This window comes from Cyprinus carpio, chromosome A6 (genome assembly GCF_018340385.1).
Source record: "Cyprinus carpio isolate SPL01 chromosome A6, ASM1834038v1, whole genome shotgun sequence".
Lineage (NCBI taxonomy): Eukaryota > Metazoa > Chordata > Actinopteri > Cypriniformes > Cyprinidae > Cyprinus > Cyprinus carpio.
In genome coordinates, this window is record NC_056577.1 from 3,429,763 (window position 1) to 3,451,143 (window position 21,381).

The 21,381-nt window shown below is 36.1% G+C and overlaps 1 protein-coding gene across 2 annotated transcripts in view; it reads right to left on the minus strand.

Moving 5' to 3' along the window:
* Positions 1-6,069: 6,069 nt before the first annotated feature.
* LOC109086007 (pre-B-cell leukemia transcription factor 1) overlaps positions 6,070-21,381 on the minus strand; it is a 76,494-nt gene continuing 61,182 nt past the window's right edge. The window contains exons 4-9 of one of the 2 annotated variants that reach the window (XM_042757561.1): positions 17,582-17,772; positions 16,229-16,364; positions 14,000-14,159; positions 12,549-12,661; positions 11,019-11,108; positions 6,070-7,799 (exon numbers count right to left, since the gene is read on the minus strand). In XM_042757561.1, coding sequence (XP_042613495.1) covers positions 7,707-7,799; positions 11,019-11,108; positions 12,549-12,661; positions 14,000-14,159; positions 16,229-16,364; positions 17,582-17,772 — 783 coding nt within the window. In that variant the 3' untranslated portion in view covers positions 6,070-7,706. The remainder of the gene's footprint in view (positions 7,800-11,018; positions 11,109-12,548; positions 12,662-13,999; positions 14,160-16,228; positions 16,365-17,581; positions 17,773-21,381) is intronic. The other variant, XM_042757562.1, reaches the window with a different exon arrangement.

Below are 21,381 nucleotides of genomic sequence, written 5' to 3' on the forward strand. Positions count from 1 at the left end.
ATCATGCACACATTGTGTTGTTCCATAAACAAACAGAAATCTCATACGCTTTAGGACCAGGGTAAAGGCATTTTTCTTTTAACCCCGCTGACTCTTCCAGCAGCCCTTCACCCATGACACGTGATCCCACAACATCACACACCTTCAGTATCACCTCACATCACGGGGGTGTTTAATGCTAAATCTGCAAGTGAAAATGAAAGCCGTTTGGGACCCTTTTGAGTTCTTTGAGCCAATTAGCACATCAGGAGCATTGGCGGGTGATACATGAACCTTCTCAGAGGATTCCTAAATTTAATCACATTCCTAGATGTGCACATAAATTAGATATTACATTTCAGTTCCCGTTTGTGTTTTGTGGGTGTTAATGAATACATAAGAGGAAATAATCGCTGAGAATTAACTTTTACGCTTTGACCCACCAATTCAAACAGTATCAGCAAATATTCACCATTAAACACAGAACAACTGTAATGGAAAATGTCAAAATACAGCAGTATGCAATATAGCAAATATAGCAATTGCAAACATCTTATTATTTTCATGCTGGAACAAGTTTTGATACTTTGTCAGCCTAATATTTCAACATAATCTTTATGGTTGTGATTTAGAGATTGTACTGATCGAAATTAGATTTCTTCGTCATTCTTTTTAATTAGCTCAAGTGCTCAGATGAACTTCAGTGGATTCATGTGGCCAAAAACACAAGATAAACTGCTTGCATTGAGTGCAGTGGGGACGTGGATTTAAACCCCAGTTCATTCATATAAATGTTTGTTTTAATGAGCCCATCACAATCATGCCTGTGGATGTACAGCAGAAGTGAGATGCAATTATCATGCATTGTATACAGTGATTTAACTGGAATGGAGAGCAGGTCCCAGATGAGCAATAGAGACTATAGCAGTGCACTTGTTTGACTACAGTAAGTATGCACCTAGCAACCACTCATAACACCCTAGCAACGAGTTACAACCACTCAGAACACCTCTGGATTTTTATATCAACAAGCTGAAAGCCATCCCACACTGAAGGAATCATACAGAGAGAATGAGAACGCCTTAACACCCAGCAATGTGCTTTTGTGTTCCCTCGAGAAACATCGTTGTTCTTCTCATCTCATTTTATTTACATGAACAGTTTTGTGTTCAATCACAAAAGTGTTCTCTCGCAGAGTTTCTTGAGGGAACACAAAACTTTTTACAGTCACCAAACACTTTTTCAGCTGCCTTAGTTCAGGACTTTTTTTGATCATGGATTTTTATGATCAGATTTTTTAATTTATGAGTAAAACAAGTCATTTTGATACATTTTGCTCTTCAATGTAAATTCAATGTACACACACCCATACTGAAAATGAGAATTCTGAAGCAGTTAGGTTAATTTATTTATTTATTTTTTAAATGAATGTTTGTAACGAGTAACTACATAAGATTGTGTGTGGTGAGAATGTGTGCAGTCTAGTTGTACAAGTAAATGTCTTATACCAAAATTGCACAAAGCTGGGACAAAAGCTCTTCTGGCATGTAGATGTCTTTACACAGACTGTGTAATGCTGCTCAGAGGTGGCATAAATGCATTGCTCCTTTAGGTACTAGGGACTGAGCTGAAAAAGTAAGAGGCACTAACACACTCTGTGGTTGCAAATTTTGTATGGGCAAACACCACTAATATGTATAATATATATATATATATTATATATAATATATATATATATATATATATATTAAATATATATACATATACATATATATATTAATTACAAAATGGAAAATATTGATTTGTTGTTATTTGTGTGTTTATTATGGAAGCTTGCTTCCACCACAGAATAATAATAAAAATAATAATTAATAAATTAATAAATAAATAAATAAAGATATTATACAAACTCACAATTCTGACTTCTTTATCCCACAATTTACTTCTTTTGAACTGGGAGACATAAACTTGCGAGTCTTGATGAATTCTGAGGAAGTTCACAATTCTGACATTTTCTTACAATGGCAAGTTTATCATGCAGTTCAGAGAGAAAAAAATGCAAGGTGTAAACTTGCAACAGCAAGAAAAAAAGGTAGAATTGTGAGATAAAAAGTCACGATTGTCTTTTTTATGATTGTTTATTCAGTGGCAGAAACAAGCTTCTATAGTTTATTGTTCTTGTTATTGAAAAATTCTATCATCCATGATTTAAAAATGCAGTTCAGATTTTCGAGTCTGTGTCTTTCTGTCATCTTGCAGGGCATTTCCCAGCATTCAGCCGGCAGGGCGATGTTTTACTCGACAGAGGAACTCAAAGTGACAGCGGCCTGAAGTCTCATCTGAGTCTCTTCTGAAAACTCATCTGTTTACAGAGAAATATAGAGCTCACCAGATCTATAATACCCAGAGAAGAGAAGAAAAACCTTCCACATGACTGAGCTGAGACAGAAATAACAACAAACACTGACCCCTCTGACCCTGAGTACACACTCTGCAATAACTTATCAAACAAATCAACTTAACCTGACCCTACAAAGCAGCGGAACGCGTCAGAAAACAGTAAAACTGCAAATCAAACAGCCTTTTTGTTCTGCCAAACGCACTTTTAATCCTTCAAAACAGTGATAATTGTTTGACAAGAAAGACAGAATAGACACAGGTCTGGATGAGCAGGACTCTGACAATCTGCCATCGGCTTTCAAGGGTTTTAGATTGTATCCGCATCATCCACACGCCCTTCACTCGCGCGCTTTGTTTAGAATTTGTGTTTCAAAGAGATAAGTTTGCTGTTTGTCTCCAGGCGCTGTTTTCAAAGATGCGCAAACGCGCGTCTGATTCATTAACACGAGCGCTTTCGGCGCTTCTCACAAAGCAGCGCTGTTTAACTTCCAACACCCACATCGACAAAAGTTCATCTCGTCAGAACTGGCAGCGTTTTCGACGCGCGCTGCGGTTTGATCCACATCTGACGCGCGAGTGACACGAATGCAAGCGAATAGCGCGAGTCTCTTTATGGAAAAGTTGCCGATCAGAGGCGCGTGACGCGTGACGGACGCAAACGGGACACTGTTAATAAGTTCTTCCTCCTGAATTAAGCAGAAAGCCAACACCGATCTCTCTCTGTGATAATACAACACCAGCCATCAGGGAGGCACTTCACGCTCGTGCTTTGATATGAGCTGATATCCCCGCAGCTATGCGCACTTCACGACCCTCATCCGGCGTGTCGATATGATAAAGCCCTCGTGCAGAACACAGACGAGAGGCTCATCCTCCCTCCGGACACACGAGATCTCCGCTGCGCCGTAATCCGCGCACGGGAACAAAGACGCGCGGCTTTAATTCCTGCCCCGCAGACCTGAGAGATGGGGATGATGTGTGTGCATTGTGCTGGCATTGATTCGGTACATCATACGTGCATTATGCAGAACGCGCAAAGACGCGCGCGTGCTGTTTTTACAGGACAAGCGCATCATAAAAGCCTCATTCTGTTGATTTTGCCTCATGCTCCGTTTACAGCAGATGGATGTGGGGATGGCATTTCAAAACTTTTGGGAGGGGAAATGCACTGCATTTCAGGAATGTTTATGTTTATTTAAATAAAAGTTAATTCTGTGAGCTCCAGAGTCGCATTATTGTTTTGTGGTGTCCTAATTTCTTTTCTTTCAGTGCCACAGTAGCTGTATGGTCAGTCTCAAAATGTATCTTTGTTCCTGCACTTTTTATGCAACCATTCTGTGACACATTAACTTTTACAAATAATTGTTTGATCTTTTTTTTTGACACCATAATGTTATTTATTTATTTAGTTTTTAATCAGCATTTCATTGTGAATGTACTTACTGTGCTCATCACAAAGCACAAGAGCAGTGATATTAGAGAGTCAGAGATAAATAATCAGCTTCTTCAGGTGTGTTTCTCTAATAATTTGAGTTTGAAAATTCAGAAGAAATCTTTTCAAATGATAAAACGGATCCATATAATGGTCATTATACTCATGGTGACATCTTTAAAGAGTTTAGTGTGTGGTATCACAACATTTCATATAACAAATGTATACTGTATATACTGTGTGTGTGTGTGTGTTTGAATGTTTCCCATGTTGTATCACATTATACATTTTAATGCATTATTATCTTTTAATGTATAATCATTAATTCACATTATAATGCAAATATTATATATATTATAATAATATATAATAAAAATAATTATATATTAAATAATGAATATTAATGCATTTTAATGAATAATGAACAGTTTGTGTGTGTGCAACTATAAGATGTGTTTTTAGGTTTTTGTAATGCATTATATGTAGAGATTTCAAGTAAAGGCCAATAATATCCTAAAAGAGATCTCTGAAAGACGTATTAAAATGTAGAGATTTTTCTTACTGAAGGTCCAGAGTTAGTGTGTTTTTATGCAGTGTGTTGCACTGCTGGTTTGAAGCTCAGTCTGATTCACTCAAAGGTTCCTGCTCTCAATTCAATTTCAGAACAAGGTCCCGTCCGTGGCGAGTGAAAAATGGACTACAGAGAGACTCTAAATGGTGGCCATCAATAAACGTGCGGCGCTTTGCTTTGCATTCATCTTCCCCCCTTAATTTGTTTTCCAGACATCAGTCCCTCGGCTGCTGACCTTTGAGAGAGACGCTCCTGAAGCGTGTGCTTATGAAGTGCAGCCCGGAAACAATAGACTGAAGCAGCTGGAGAAATATCACAGCATTTAACCACCAGAGCCCTTCATCTCACAGAGACACACTGAGTCAGGTTACTCTAGTAAAACAGCATCTGCTAAGAACAGGAGGCTCATTCTCATCTGGTCCTGAAAACTTCAGATTTTTATCATTTTATTTGAAAAGGCTATTGCTGGACCAGTGGTCAGCATATTTATCTGTGTTTTCAGTGGACAACAATCTGAAATATGTGTTTACAGCCTAGAGCAAAATGTGCATGAACAAATTCACAGAAAAAGCATTTCAAGATAAAACTATAGATATTGAAAGCATGATGATGTTTTCAGTTTAATAAAAGCAAAATATAAGCAAGTTGATTTTTAATATCATATTAGCAGTTTAAGTGCAGTGGTGATGAACTGGACATACAAATTAGATATTTCACTGAAAAAAAAAAAAAATCTAATTTATTAGTTAAATTTATTCATTAGGTTCATGACTCCGTTGCAGCTGTAGCACACAACTGGCACAGTTTTTCTGAGAAAGAGAGTTTTACATTTTTCTGCAGGTTTTTAAACATGATCTTCAGTGTGTGAAAGCCAGGTCAAAATGTAAAATACTGTGATTTCTTTCAGTTGACATCTGCTTGAATTTGGACAACATACTAAAAATATATTGGTCACATTTGCAACCTCTGAGGAGGAGGAGAAGAAGAAGAAGAAGAAGAAGAAGAAGAAGAAGAAGAAGAAGAAGAAGAAGAAGAAGAAGAAGAAGAAGAAGAAGAAGAAGAAGAAGAAGAAGAAGAAGAAGAAGAAGAAGAAGAAGAAGAAGAAGAAGAAGAAGAAGAAGAAGAAGAAGAAGAAGAAGAAGAAGAAGAAAAACTAATTCTGTGTCCATCAGCACAAAACCAACCATTTCTCTTTTCTTTATTTAACTGTTTGTTACAGAACATGATCGGTCAGTGATTAGATCAGCATTATTGTATTAGATCAGTTATTATTTGAAATATTTAATATATTATTTCTAATTCAAACAATAGAAGAAGTGATGCTCTACATAAACTCTCGTAAGTCAAAATGAGCCAATAATCTGACATATTAATGACATTTAGCATTTTAAAATAAAGCAGGCCATGTTAGCAGGGTTATTATAGTTAACTAAAACTAAAACCATGAAAAACAATTATATACTTGAAATAAAACTTCTGAAATCTAATAAAATATTTTATTTTGGCTGTTGACAATGCAATTTGTAAGCTAAAATAATTTAAACAAATAAAAAAAGTGTATAGACATAAAAAAAAAAAACAATTAATGAAAATCACAAATCAAAAATGAATTAATAAAAACTGTAATAGTATCTCGTTTTCACTAATTGAATACAAATGCCCAAATGAAACCAGACACCAGAGAGAATCATATTGCAACAAAAGAAACTATTTATTTGGAATATGCATTACCAGTACAAATTAAGAGACCAAAAAACCTACACCTTGTTAGTTTTTCTTCACAAAAACAAGTTGGAATCAAAAAGACAATAGTTTGCTGTTCCATTTTATTCCTTTTATACATATGCAGAGATCTTAAAAGTTAAAACTTGACAAGAGAACGTCTCTGCGCTTGATATAAAAAAGAAGAAACATTCGAAAACACTGCAGGAGTTTAAAGAACAAAAGACATGCAACAAAGTAAACATTTGATGTTTTACAAACTGCTGTATATGCAGAAACTAAAAGCATCATTAAATGAGGCTTTTCTGAATACGGTGCTGCTGAGCAGGCAGTGATACAAGCGGCGTGAGCGAGGTGCAAACCAAAGAAAGACTATGACCCACACTATCTAGGGCTCCAAAACCTCTACATGGTCTCATTCTCAATGCACTGCAGTAACTGTGGCCCTGATGTTTTCAGGAGCAGAAAGCCTGCGCTTCTGTTAAAGACTTTCTCATTTTAGACGTGGATGCGATTGTTATAAAAAGAGCAAAAGAAGAGTAAAGGTGCACATCTACATATAGAGCTAGCGCGCATTCACATTATGCTTGCGAGAAAATAAAATATATGGTCGCCCGTATATGAAATCAGAAATGAGAATCGGTTATTCACAACAGGAGGGCATCAAAAATATATCCAAACGATTTCTGCATTTGTGTGCCATCATGAGCTTTTCCTTTCGTCTCAAGAAACACGAGTGGATTTTTGGTTTCAGGTGTAACGCGCCGGGACATTCGTGAGAAACGCATCCCAGCGCCCCAGATTTGACACAATTTACAACATGAAGGATGTGATGTGAACGTAAGAGCGGACACGCCTGTGGTTTTTGGTATCAAGGTCGCCCTAACCGGAAAAGAAAGCGATTTCACATTTGGGATTTGTTCACTTCTGATTGCCTTTTATTGCATTTTCATGTGCGCTGATGAAAATCCTTCAGCCGTGATGATGATGATGACGAAGATGGCATATAAAGGGATCTGTGTGTCTGTACATGACAAAAATTCATCAAGATTACATGAATAACCTGAAGTGTGATGCATGTGAATCTTATTTGCTAATAACCTTTAGAAATTAACTATTTGATATCTATATCTAAACTGCATTGCCTTTATTTCTCATTAAAGCAGGGAATTATGATTTACCCTTATGTACATAAACCAAATATTTTGAGATTCGAAGTAAAGGTTATTAGACAAGCAGAACTCTAGTTCAGCTCAGATGCAGTGCAAACTGCTTTTTCAAGCATAATAAGTCTATTATAATGTAAAATGAGTTCCTAGAGTGATGTATAAAAGTACTTTGGCACTATGGTAAAACTGCAAAAATGTTTCAAACATAACATGATGTTTGTGGTGAGGATGAAGGCAGGGCTGACATACAGTATAGATGTTTGGGACTAGTCTAAAGGTCCTGTTCTCTTGGGCTGGATGTGTTTGCTGACAGATGTTTTGAGAGGTAGCATGAAGACGTTTGATGATGCGCTCTTGTGTTTTCAGAAGTCATGTCCACACTGGAGAGAGGAGTGTGTGAGGCGGTGAAGGAGACAGTCCGTGTGTGTGAGGATCAGTTGGAGGTGTCGGAGTGAACGCTTCCGGGTCCTTCTGTGGGGGAGGTGACGGAGGACGGGGTGATGGGGTCCTGCCAGCCACCGTTCGCCTGACGGAGAGACAACACACACACACACACACACACACCATGAGTGAGCAATCAGGCACACTTTGGGTCACATAAAAAGCAATATCAGAAAAAATTGGCCTGTGAATGAATAATTTGCTGTCAAATTCAGAGTGAAATTCAGATATTCCACACACTGAGTGGAACATTATTCCTTTAAAATTGAAAATAAAAATAAAATAAAAAATACAAGTATAACAATTTTGAAAAAAAAAAAAAATTCAATGATAAAAATTTGACAGAAAAAAACATTGCATTTGCCAATAATGTACAAAGAAAACACAACAGACCAAATTTCAAAACACACACACACATATATATAAAATAATAAAAAATAAATAAAATTTAAACAAATAATGTCTATATATATATATATATATATATATATATATATATATATATATATATATATATATAATTTTATGCAATCTTTATTATTTTATTATTTATTTTTGATGAAAGGACACCTTTAGATTTCTTGATTCAAATCAGCATATTAGCTATTTTAAATTGTAATAATATTTCATAATTAATAATATTTTAATTAAATAAATGCAGCCTTGATGAGCAAAAGAGACCTATTTCAAAAACATAAAAAACACCCCAAAACTGACAGGAATTAATTATATTTAGAAATATATGTTTATATTTTGAAATATATTCAATATTAATATAAATGCAACTTATTCATCAATCTGATTGTTTTTAGTGTTTTTTTTTTTTTGTCAAACGAATGCAGATTTAGTGAACATACTGTAAGATTCATCTGAAAAATCAAACATTATTAAATTATTAAATTATTTCTTTGTTAGTGTTTACAAAGTCAAAAAAAAAAAAAAAAAAAGCCAATTAAATATTATCAGTAATTTAATTGACACCACAGGTTTCTTTTAGTCTGAAATGATTTTAGAAAACAGGAATCATGTGTAAGAGCTCTGTGTGTGATGCTTGTCAATTATACTGAGACACACACACACACACACACTGAGAGGCATTGAGTGAAAAGATTCAAGACTCTGAAAATAAAACAGGAATCAGTGAAGGACACTGAGAGAATGACACGTGGAATAAGAACACAGAGATGCATCACTAATCTCACAGACAGAAAGAGCTGCAAACACTGGTCTGTTCCTCGATCAAACCAAATAAAAGCACAGAGGAAATATCTTAAACACTGCTGATGAATGCATGCTAAAAACCCTCAACAGACACAGTATCAAATGCTTTCTGTTTCTCAAATTAATGTACAGTCCCCAAAGTATCTCAACACTTCAATAACAATTAAAAATGCATGAATGTCATTGCATTAGATAATAACATATCAAAGCAAGTGTCATTAATTTTAAGGAAAGACACTGTACAAGCAAAGTGAACTGTGCCACTCTGTGGTTGTTAAACGCTATGGAAAACATTCACGTGTTGAATTTCTCTAATGCAGTGACTTTCAGAAATTAATAGCTGTCACTTAAGTGTCTAAATACTTCTGGAGCAAATCTATATGCATTATAACACAAAATCTTGCAGGTTTGAAGGGATGAGCTACATTCAAAGTCTTAAATTTGCTGATATGTATATCTCCTCCTGTGAACAGTCAGTTTATACTGATGCAATAATTTGCTACAAAACTATGATTAATATTGAGGGATCACACCTTCTGACCAATTAATTTCCATGGATAAGGATTAATGTGGATAAAATACTATTAAATAATTTAATAAGAGACTGCACTCACACAATCAATATCTAAGGTAAAATATTTTAGACTCTGAATTTGCGTTAACTATGCAAATCATTTTAAGATTTAATTCATTTCAATGACACGTCATGTCACAATATTATATATTATATTATATAATATACGCTACCATTTAAAAAATAAATGCATTTATTTCATCAATCAACCAATCAATACAGTAAAAACATGTTTTCTATGTAAATATATTAAATACGTAATTTATTTCTGTGATGCAAAGCTGTATTTTCAGCATCATTACTCCAGTCTTCAGTGTCACATGATCTTCAGAAATCATTCTAATATCCTGCTTTGCTGCTCTAGAAACATTTCTGATTATTATCAATTTTAAAAAGTTGCAGCTTAATATTTTTTGTGGAAACTGTTATACATTTTTTTACATTAAAATGTCTTTACTGTCACTTTGATGAATTAAATGCATTCTTGCTGAAAAAAGATTTAATTAAAACAAAAAATGACTGACCTCAATATTTTGAACAGTAGATTTTATACAGTAACACAGATAATAAATATTATATATTAATCTTAATTATATATTTGTAAACTTGACCATGGGACGTGTCTAGGCCTATATTATGCAATGTAAATGCTTTGTATTGTATTAAATGCGTTATTAAAATACTTGTTGTGAAATGAGCGCCATTCTGTGCGTCTGCCATTCTCACAATTCTCCAGAACATGCAGGATGGGATTTGCATACATCCGTGCTCTTCCCGCGAACACGTTTGATCAAATTAACATACGGCCGGTGAAGCGCGGCAGAATGGAAGCGCTGACCGGCCTCCCCCTCTCCTCCTCCTCCTCTCTCTCTCTCTCTCGTTCTCGTCTCAGCTCGCTGTCAAGGCCATTAGCTCGGCAGGAACCTGATCTGAGCAATGTGCTTGGATTGCTGTCCCAAGTCCACACTCCGCTCCCCGTGTGTCTGTCGTATTGATTTTCCCCTTTACCACACGGCTTGTCGCTGTGAATTTTCTCGGCGCGCCAAGTTGCCAGCAGCACCCCTCCCTTCCCGAACACACAGGATGTCCTCCTACGAGTGTTTTACCATAGGCGCGGGGCTTTATTTTTAGCGCGACTCTCCGCGGAGTGTTTTTCTGCGCCGCCCTTGGGGGGATAATCAGAGTCAGGTGACTTTGGGGCACAGCGAGGGGCCATACATTTGCAGCCGGTGTCACCTGTTCCCGTCAGCGGGGCGCGTGGCTGCAGGTGCCGGGGCGATCTGATTGGATGTGATGGGCTCAGACAGACACGGGCCGCTCTCGTGTCCACGTCTCGCTGGGCAGCGCGCCGCCCATGGCGCTCGCGACACACAGGCAATCAACTAAGTGACCACGATTCCCAGACAAGTCGCACTAAGTGGCATTCTGAGCCCTATGGCTTTGAAATAATTGGTAGAGGGCAAAACAAGAGGAAGGGGGAAAAAAAGAAGTGTTTTGTTCTCGCCTTACATTGATGCCCTGCGGACTGTACATCTGGTTTGCTGCGAGGCCGTCACTGTATCCTCCTGTCTGGCTGATAACATGGCGAAGGGTATCCACCTGAAACACCGCAAAAACAACACGACAAGGTCAGAGCGAGTGAGATGTGAACGCAAGGTCGCAAACAAAGCAAAGTCAGACGAAACAACAAAGAAGAAAGCAAGGTCAAAGAAAGCAAACAACAATAAAAGACGACACAGAGACAGACGTACAAACACATGATGACACGCGAACAATAAAACATTACAAAGCCTGTCTCTATGTCTCTGTTCTGAAGCCTAGTGAGCTGCCTACCTAGACAGCATTTTCCATTTGCTGCCTTATAAGATACAATTTTGGGCAAAATCTACAGTAGCATTGTTGTCTCCTGAACAACCAAAATTACAGACAAAACAAGATAAATGTTGAAAAAAAATAACAGGTGCATCTACAATAAAGTAGAATGTCGTGGAAAAGTTCATTTATTTCAGTAATTCAACTCAAATTGTGAAACTTGTGTATTAAATAAATTCAATGCACACAGACTGAAGTAGTTTAAGTCTTTGGTTCTTTTAATTGTGATGATTTTGGCTCACATTTAACAAAAATCCACCTCTCAACAAATTAGAATACTTCATAAGACCAATAAAAAAAATAAAATAAAAAAAAAACATTTTTTGTGAATTGTTGTACTTCTGGAAAGTATGTTCATTTACTGTACATGTACTCAATACTTGGTAGGGGCTCCTTTTGCTTTAATTACTGCCTCAGTTCGGCGTGGCATGGAGGAGATCAGTTTGTGGCACTGCTGAGGTGGTATGGAAGCACAGGTTTCTTTGACAGAAAGTTCAGAAGAGCAGCATTTATTTGAAACAGAAACCTTTTGTAACATTAGAAATGTCTTTACTGGCACTTTTGATCAATTTAATGCATCCTTGCAGAATAAAAGTATTTTTCCGCCCAATAAATAAAAATCTTCCTGACCTCAAACCTTTGTTTTATGTCATGCAATACTGAAAAGTATTAATAGAAAGGTTCAGATATAATGTAAAATGATCAAATTGTAATATTTTACACAATTTATGTTTATGTTTATGCTTTTATTCATTAGCAACCGTACAGAAGTCATTACTTGAGTTGCTGTCTATTAGTAGATACTGATTTTTTTGATTGCTGATGCCGAAATCTTAGAGAGCAGGGTGGCCAATGTAAAGTCACATCACACTATTTTATATAAAGATACAAAGCACATGCATAACAAAATGATATTTATTTGACATATTTAACTATTCATATGATAAAATTTGTACTTGACAAAAAATACATTTCATTTAGGTGTCAACTTCTTGATTCTGCGCTGTCAAAATAAAAGTCCTGCTTCCGACACATCGGCCATACAGACAAACTTTTGGGCTTATGCCAATAACAAAAAAAATTGCATGTTGCTACACCCCCACGACATGAGCTGTAGTGTGTGTGCTGGTGCACTAAGGGTTGTTTAGTGATTTATAGACACTATACCTGTGACTGCACATTGGCTCCCACCTGAGAGCCCTGGTACGAGTCCCCATTCAGAGACTGAACACTCATAAACAAATCGCCAGAGTTTGACATGTTAAAAGAGCCACCAGAACCTGAGAGGTGCACAAACACAACAGAGAGAGACAGAACAAGCCAGAGTAATGAGTCTGAAGAATTCAAGGAAGCAGAAATGCAGATTTATAGTTAGATAAGCTTTTCAGAGCATAAGATCCAGCAGCCCATAAAGAAGACGGAGATCAAGATTCAATGAGAAGCAGGAGAGATTCAACTAAAAGCTAGAGAAAGCTGACGCCAGATAAAAACTCAGATAAGTGCATATTTGCTTTGAACTTAGAATAATAAGAGAATTAATTTTTTCAGTCAAATGGGAATACGATTTCAAGACAACAGACCCAGAGAGAGCCGAAGCCATTTGAATCTGATGTGAACAAAAACATGTTTGTGAGAAAGACATGTAAAATCTTTGATTGATCGAGTCTACATTCACATCTGCATAAGATTTTATTTCTATAGTCTGATGCTTTCACATGTCTTTTTGTGTGAATCAGAATTATCAATGAATCCATAACTTTTACACTAAATTTACACTACCGTTCAAAAGTTTGGGGTCAGTAAAACTTCATTTTTTTTTAAAAGAAAGTCATATTTTTATTTAGTCTATTAAATGTATAAAAAGTGACAGTAAAGACATTTATAATGTTATAAAAAGATTTCTATTTCAAATAAATGCTGCTCTTTTGAACCTTCTATTCATCAAAGAATCTTGAAAAATAAAATGTACGATAGCTTCCACAGAAATATTCGGCAGCACAACTTCATTGATGTTTGATATTCCAGCATTGATAATAATCAGAACTGTTTCTTGAGCAGCAAATCAGCATATTAGGATGATTTCTGAAGATCATGTGATGCTGAAGACTGGAGTAATGATGCTGAAAATTCAGCTGTGCATCAGAGGAATAAACTACATTTTACAATAAATTCAAATATAAAAAGTAGTTTTAAATATTTTAAATAGTAACAATATTTCACAATATAACAGTTTTTTTTAATCAAATAAATGCAGCCTTGAAAAACATAAATATCTTACCGACCCCAAACTCTTGAACTGTAGTGTATGTTTAATATTTTGTCAGCTGAAGGACTGACGTCCATCAGTATGATTTATTGTCAGAAACAACTCACTGAAGTCTATGGTCATATGTTCTCACTAGTGTTGTGTTTTAACTAGACGAGTCCTCCGAGTTGAGACAGGAGCAGGACATGATGTGACCCACAGAGCCCTCGTCCCGTTTCAGGTGAAAACATTTTAAATAGTTCTTTTAGAGACTAGTTTTCAGCTCCACATACACAAAAGACGATTCCCACAGTGTGACATCAGCTCCTCATCAGGCATCATGGGAATGAGTGCAGAGTTTATACGGTCTCACCTGCTGAGTTTGGAGTGGACGGGGAGTTGGCCTGGCTGCCATGTGCTGACACACTCGCCGCGTTCACAGCCGTTCTGGCCGCGTATATGTTGGCTTCTTCCTGGAATTTTCCGATGTTCTTCTTATATCGGATCCGTTTGTTTCCGAACCAGTTGGAAACCTGCCCACAAAAACATTGTCAAGACACGTGTTTTCCAATACTGTGTCCTCTTGAACCCCATGCATGCAAACCATGATTGACAACGAAAAATAAACAGGTTCTTAGATGCAACATGACACACTAGTCACACATTACATCATGCAATAATCATGTGTAGTATGTAAATATGTACAGTATATCATTCAAAAGTTTGGGGTCAGTAAGATTTTTGAAAGAAGTCTCTTTTTTGATAAAAAATACAGTAAAAATTGTAAAATTGTGAAATATTATTACAATTTCAAATAACTGTTTTCTATGTGAATATCTGTTAGAATGGAATTTATTTCTGTGATGCAAAGCTGAATTTTCAGCATCATTACTCCAGTCTCCAGTGTCACATGATACTGGCAATTTGGATCAATTTAATGTGTCCTTGGTGAATAAAAGTATTAATTTCTTTTAAAAACATCATGCTGACCCCAAACTTTGAACAGCAGTGTATGTTGTACATACGCTGCATTGAATATTATAGTTCAATGCACTCACAATTTTTAATTATTTAACAATTTCTACTTCTTGATTCATTATTTAATATAAGTGTTAAAAGTTCAAATATTTTTTTGACAAAAAATACAAACAAAGCATTAAATAACCAAAACGAAAACTCCCTACAACATAGTGAGATCATGTTAAATTTCCATGTGAAAATTTTAAGTAGAAAGATTGAAATAGTATTTTCTGTGCGTCAACAAATATTTTTTTAGAAAAATAATAATAATAAAAAATCAGCAAGCATGAATGCCACCATAATGGCCAGCAGAAAACTTGGGATTCTTAACAGCACTGTAAAAAATAAATAAAACAAAGATTATTTGAGTACGGAAAATACTATTTCAGTCTTTCAACTTGAAAACTTCACATTTAATTAATGGATTACTTGCCATTTCTTTATAATGATTTGTGAAATTTACTAGCAATTACTGAGTGATACTTTTTTTGCAGTCTAGACGATGAAATACACAACCAATTACACACTTAATGTGCAGCCTTTGCTAAAAGAGTTTGAACTACTGCTAAAAGTAGTAAATTTATATCCCAAAAATTATTACATGCCAAGATACTAGGAATCATTTACAGTAAGTGCAAAAACAAAATGCTCAGTGCATTTAAAAACCACAAACACTTGGACTGAAAAAGTGCTCAAGAGCCTACATTTTTGATATTTTTTAGTTTTATTATGATAGCATATTCTGATCATAGCACATATGACCACAGTTGAAGCAAAATGCAACAGTGGCTGGTAGACTTCACGACAATGAAGGATGCTATCGACAATACTTGTGATGGCCACAAGGACAGAGGTCTAACTATGATGGACACACACACACACACACACACACACACACAAACATTAAAATAAATGATCACTTACACGCTGGCAGCTATGATCACAGTATACACTGACAGCAATCACTCAACACACACTAACGCCCATTACGGCTAATACAGCGGCGGATGAGGCTCTGCGCTAATGATAAACACCATTACCATGGAAAGCTAATCAATCCTGCGGCTAAGCTTCCCGTTCCCGCGAGAGGCTAAAGGTGTTTCTATATTACAAAGAGCGCGGCAGTCATCACTCATCCCGCGAGTCTGACTCAAAACCAGGCCTAAATGCATCATACAATCATTTCAGCTAAATTTATTAAATAGTTTAGAATGCATTATGCATTTAGCGCAGCAGATGAAAAATGCTAAGAGGCATGCGGTGCCATGCTGCAAATGATTTTGTTTTCGAGTTGCATGAGGCTGAACTCACGTGTGTATTACTGATATATTTTACATGCAAAACAGGTAGAAACAAACATCGGATGTGTCTCAATATCTGGCGAGCTGCCTACCTGGACGAGTGATTTTTGGAAAGCATGCAATTTTAACTCTATGGTATTTATTTTAAAATTGCATGGTATATAAATATGCTAAACATGCCATACTGAATATTAAAGAACCATTACTATTACTGAACTGTGAGAGACCAACAGAAAGATTTGTGGGTGGTGGTAATGAACGGATGGCTTTCAGTCTCGTACCTGTGAGACGGTGATCGAACACTTCTTGGCCAGCTCTTCTTTGGCCTCCTCGCTGGGATACGGGTTACTGAGATGAGAGTAGAAATATTCGTTCAGGATCTCTGTGGCCTGTTTGTTGAAGTTTCGTCTTTTCCTCCTGTGCAGACGGAGAGAGAGCAACACAAAACAAATCAGAATTGAATCAGAATTTTTCAGTTTTTAAATAATTTTCATTTACTTCTACTTATACTGGGTAATAGATTGATTTAAACTGAATATCTATATATTTCAATTTATTATATTCCATTTTATTTTATACATTTTATTTCAAATTTTATATATTTTATTTCAAATTCATTTTTTATTCATTTACGTTTACTTTAATTTTACATTATATTGAGTGATAGATTGATTTAAACTAAATATGCAACACTGTTACCTGTTTATTTCAATCTGTTTTATTTCAAATTCATTTTATTTTGTTATTTGATTTTATTGCATTATAGTATATATTATTATTTATATATTTGATTGTCAGGTTTACTGGAAAAAAAAAACAAAAACATATAAATCCCAATCTAAATTGGTAACATGAAATATCTAAAATATATGTAAATTAAAGCAGCACATGTAATATTTAGTTTGGTTTCATAGATTAAAGCCATATTTTGCAGCCTATTTCATGTAAGTGTGCAAAGACAAATCCTGCAGGCAGATGCTTCAATGCCTGAAAGGAAGAATAAAGCAGACCCCACACATCCTCAAAGAGAAGAGCTTTAAAACGAGCGTAAATTGAGCTTTGGGTGCCAATGAATTCAAGCTCCTCTCTGCATCACTCATCTGTGGGTTAAGAGTGTGCGATTGGAGCTCATCTCAGGGGCTTTTACATATGCAGCACTGAAGGGCCGGAACAGAGGGTGAGCCGATTTCCTCCCCAAAACCTCTCTTCACTAAATGCAAATGAGCACAGCATGGTCTCAGCCGGAGAGAGGATTAATCAGAGGAACTGAGCATGCTCCAAAGAGTGCTGCGAGGAAACACGAAGCTCATTTAAATATCATGCCTCCGACTCCAGGCTTCCAGCGTGATTTATCCGCACAGAAATGTATGCAAATCCCAGGCACGTTTCAAAGAGAACAAGCGATTACATTGAGAAAGGGATGGACTCAACATAGCAAAGCGTGTGTGGGTTTGGATGCGGCACTAAAGGGAAACAGGAAATCACACGTGTGCACATAAAGCGCAGGAGCGTTTGCTGACATGGATGTGATAGTTACAGGCTTAGCGCTGAACGTGGAAAAGAATCAGTGCACTGGGTTTGATTACGAGTGGATTTGCGCTCAAATGCATGAAACAAATGCGACATGCACGGACCTGGCGTCGAGGAAGCGGGAGCGCAGGATCATGACGGCCTCGCAGGTGCTCTGCTTGAGCTGCATCTGGATGGAGCTGAACTTGCGGTGGATGATGTTGACCATGCGCTCGATCTCTTTGGGCGAGATGGGCCGCGTGCGAGACTGCTCTCTCAGCAGGTTCATCACATGGGTCGTGAACTCGTTACACGCCTGGAAAGAGGGAAACACAGACACATGCATGTTACCAAAACAAGACACTGCTTACAGAAACAGGTTCAAGGGCTCATCATATCATGAAAAACAGGGTTTAGTCAGGACTTTTAGTCAGGACAAGGTTATGACATCACAACTGTGAGCTCATTAACATATGGCCACCCACCTTTACACATCAACAATTCAGTTCAGTTTTAAGTAACTTTTTGTCACTAGCCAATTAGCCAATCATAACAGAGCTCATTTCCATACAGAAACAACAACAGCCTGTTTAATTCTTATGGTCAAAGCAGAACAAAGTTATAAAAACCGAATGCTAGACTAACTTAAGTATAAGAGTTCAAACTTTCTATGCCTGGTTACAAAAGTACTAAACAGTTATCCACCTATTCTACTATGATTCAAAAAGTCTGAGATTTAAAAAACAAATAATAATAAAAATAATAATAATATAGTTTTATTCAGCAAGAATGCATTCAATTGATCAAAAGTGACAGTAAAGACATTTATAATGTTAGAAAAGATTTCTATTTCAAATAAATGCTGCTCTTTTGAACTTTGTATTCATCAAAGAATCCTGAAAAATAAAATTTATGAAGGTTTCCACAGAAATATTCGGCAGCACAACTGCATTGATATTTGATATTTCAGCATTGATAATAATCAGAAATGTTTCTCGAGCAGCAAATCATCATATTAGAATGATTTCTGAAGATCATGTGACACTGAAGACTGGAGTAATGATGCTGAAAATACAGCTGTGCATCACAGAAATAAATTAGAGTTTAATATATATGTCAATTGTAAACAGGTATTTTATATTCTAATAATTTTTTACAGTTTATTTTCTGTATTTTTGATCAAATAAGTGCACCCTTGGAAAGCATAAGACATTAAAACTGGGCAAAATAAAAACATTAAAAATCATACTGATCCAAAAGTATTGTACACCAAATGTTTCCATGCAACTTGAAATTATACATTGTAGCTTCATTGTGAACACTACCAACAATCATAATATTAAATATCACCCATGATAAAAATAATTAACTGTCTCGCTATTCCAGATCCAGATATGAATTCTGAATGAATAGTATGTTGGTGAATGGATGACAGTGTGGATGCTGTCTATGTATTGTAATGCAGTGATATCTATAAAAACTCATCCATCTCCTGAGCCCTCATTCCTCCACAGAGTTCATTAATCACGCATAAAAATGAAGGTGACGGAGTCGTTACACTTTCAATATTGTGCCTTAATTCTGAAATGGCCTCATTGGCGTGAGATTCTCATTACTCACAGAGCGACACAAACAGATGAGTAAGAGAGCAGAGAGTGTCATGGGAAGACCACAACAACAGTTACAGAGCGGATGATGAAGGGCGTTTTCTCTCTTGTGCTGGGTGGTCTGTGTGTGTGTGTGTGTGTGTGTGTGTGCGGTCCTCTATGACAGCTATGAATGTCCTTGTGTGAACAAACAAACAGAGGACACCTGGCCCTGTCCCAGAATGCATTTCAGTACATCACCTCTCCTCTGTCCGTACGGTTTATCATCAGCGATGGATCTGCTGTCTGACCGCACTGAGAGCCAGTACAGCAGACACTGATACTCGCACTTAAACATGAATGATGTTCATCACGATGCTGATGACTTTAACCAGTCAAGTCCTGAGTCTTTAAGAACCTACAGCAGCCTGATCTCAGCACCAGTCATCTACATACAAAACACATTCACACACGCTTGAAATACAGAATTCCCTTCTGAAGTTTAATCATTTAAAAAAAAGATTCCAAACCGAAAGTTTTAACTTAAACCTGACTTTTTCGGAATCACTTTTATAATAATTTAAAACAAGCTGCAACTCATATTCCAAAGTGACTTATATAATAATGCAATTAATTTAGCAATGAATTTCCTTTAAGAATTTCTAATTATGAAAAAAAATAAAAAATAAAATAAAAAGTTTAATTTCAAGCCACTGAGTACCATATTTCCCAAAATATGTCACGTTTTTTTTTAATCACCTGAAATGATGCAATATATATTCCAAAGCAACCTATATAACGCAATTAACATCAAAAATGCAAAGCATGCACATTTGAATTCATGCTAAATGAGAGAAGTATGTGAGCACAGTTGTATTCATAAAGCATATTTAAAGGAGATATGAATAAAATGGCAGAATTCTTCCAGAATAAAAATGTCCTGATAATTTACTCGTCCCCATCTCATCCAAGATGTTCATGTCTTTCTGTCTTCAGTTGCAGAGAAATGAATCATCACTCATTTTCTTAATCTAAAGCTTAATTTCTTTGTGACTGAAGACACAAAGACATGAAGATCTTGGAAGACACAGGGGTGAGTAAATGATCAGGAATTTTTATTCTGGAAGTGAACTACTGCTTTAAAGGATTGGTTGTGAAGTGAGAGCAACTAAAACACATTTATAGAGTTTATAATGTCTGTAAACGTGTCATTTTATTTACTGGTATTTAACATTATTTTTGAATGTAATAATAAAATGTGAAAAATACACCAATGCAACTCATTGTGTTTTTTTTTTTTTTCCAACAAAGCAGCTTTGACCTAGCGCAACATATTTTCAGGAATTTTCAGACATATTTTTTCTAGTGCAACATATTTTTCAGGATAACAGGATTTTGAAGCATAACTAGAAACAATTATATTAACTGTGAAAAATTTCAGGACTTTCTGAGATTTTATTACCAGAGTTGAGAATCAAGAACCATTTAATAAAACAATACCAGAACCTACTGTTTTCATGAACATTTCTGTTAATAGTTGTTGAAATTCAGACGGAGCACCGCACTAAACTACACCGACGGAGTATTCTGCACTTCTACTCCACAGCAACATGGCCAGAGAAATGATGGCTCAGCTGAGCTTGTTTTCTCCCAGAGTTCTGCGCTTGCAGTCTGAATTGAATGTGATGAGACAGAAAGACTCTGACGCTGTGAAATGATACAACAAGACAACAAATAGCCGAAGCGTCTTTCTGCTGCACTGTCCTCTCTAGCTGCACGCAACAACACACACACAGCGTGAGCAGTGCCTTCTGATTCACCAACAAATCACTTCTGTTTAAAAATCAATTTAAAGGCTCAGAAATCTGTCTAAAACTCATGAGGAACTGGTTTGAATTGATCTAACGACTCACTTATTGTTTAATTAGTTGAAGTGTTTTTAGTTTTTTTTGTTTTTTGTTTTGGTTTTATTTTATTTTAAGGTTTTCACTCCAATTTTCACTATTAACTACAACTTTTGCCTCAATAATCTCCTAATTACTGCTCATTAATTATTTAGGAATACGTGGTTGTTAATTTTAGGTATTGGGAAGGATTAGGGATGTAGAATATGGTCGTGCAGAATATGTACTTTATAAGTACTAATTAACAGTCAATATGCTAGTAATATGCATGCTAATAAGCAACTAGTTAGTAGTGAGAATTGGTCCCTAAACTAAAGTGTTACCAATAATTCTATAAACTAACAACGACTTAAATCAGTGGATCAGTGTTTGTTTAGTATTATTTACATACTATTTATTTCCAGTTTTCATTTTAGCTAAAAATAATAGTTTTGT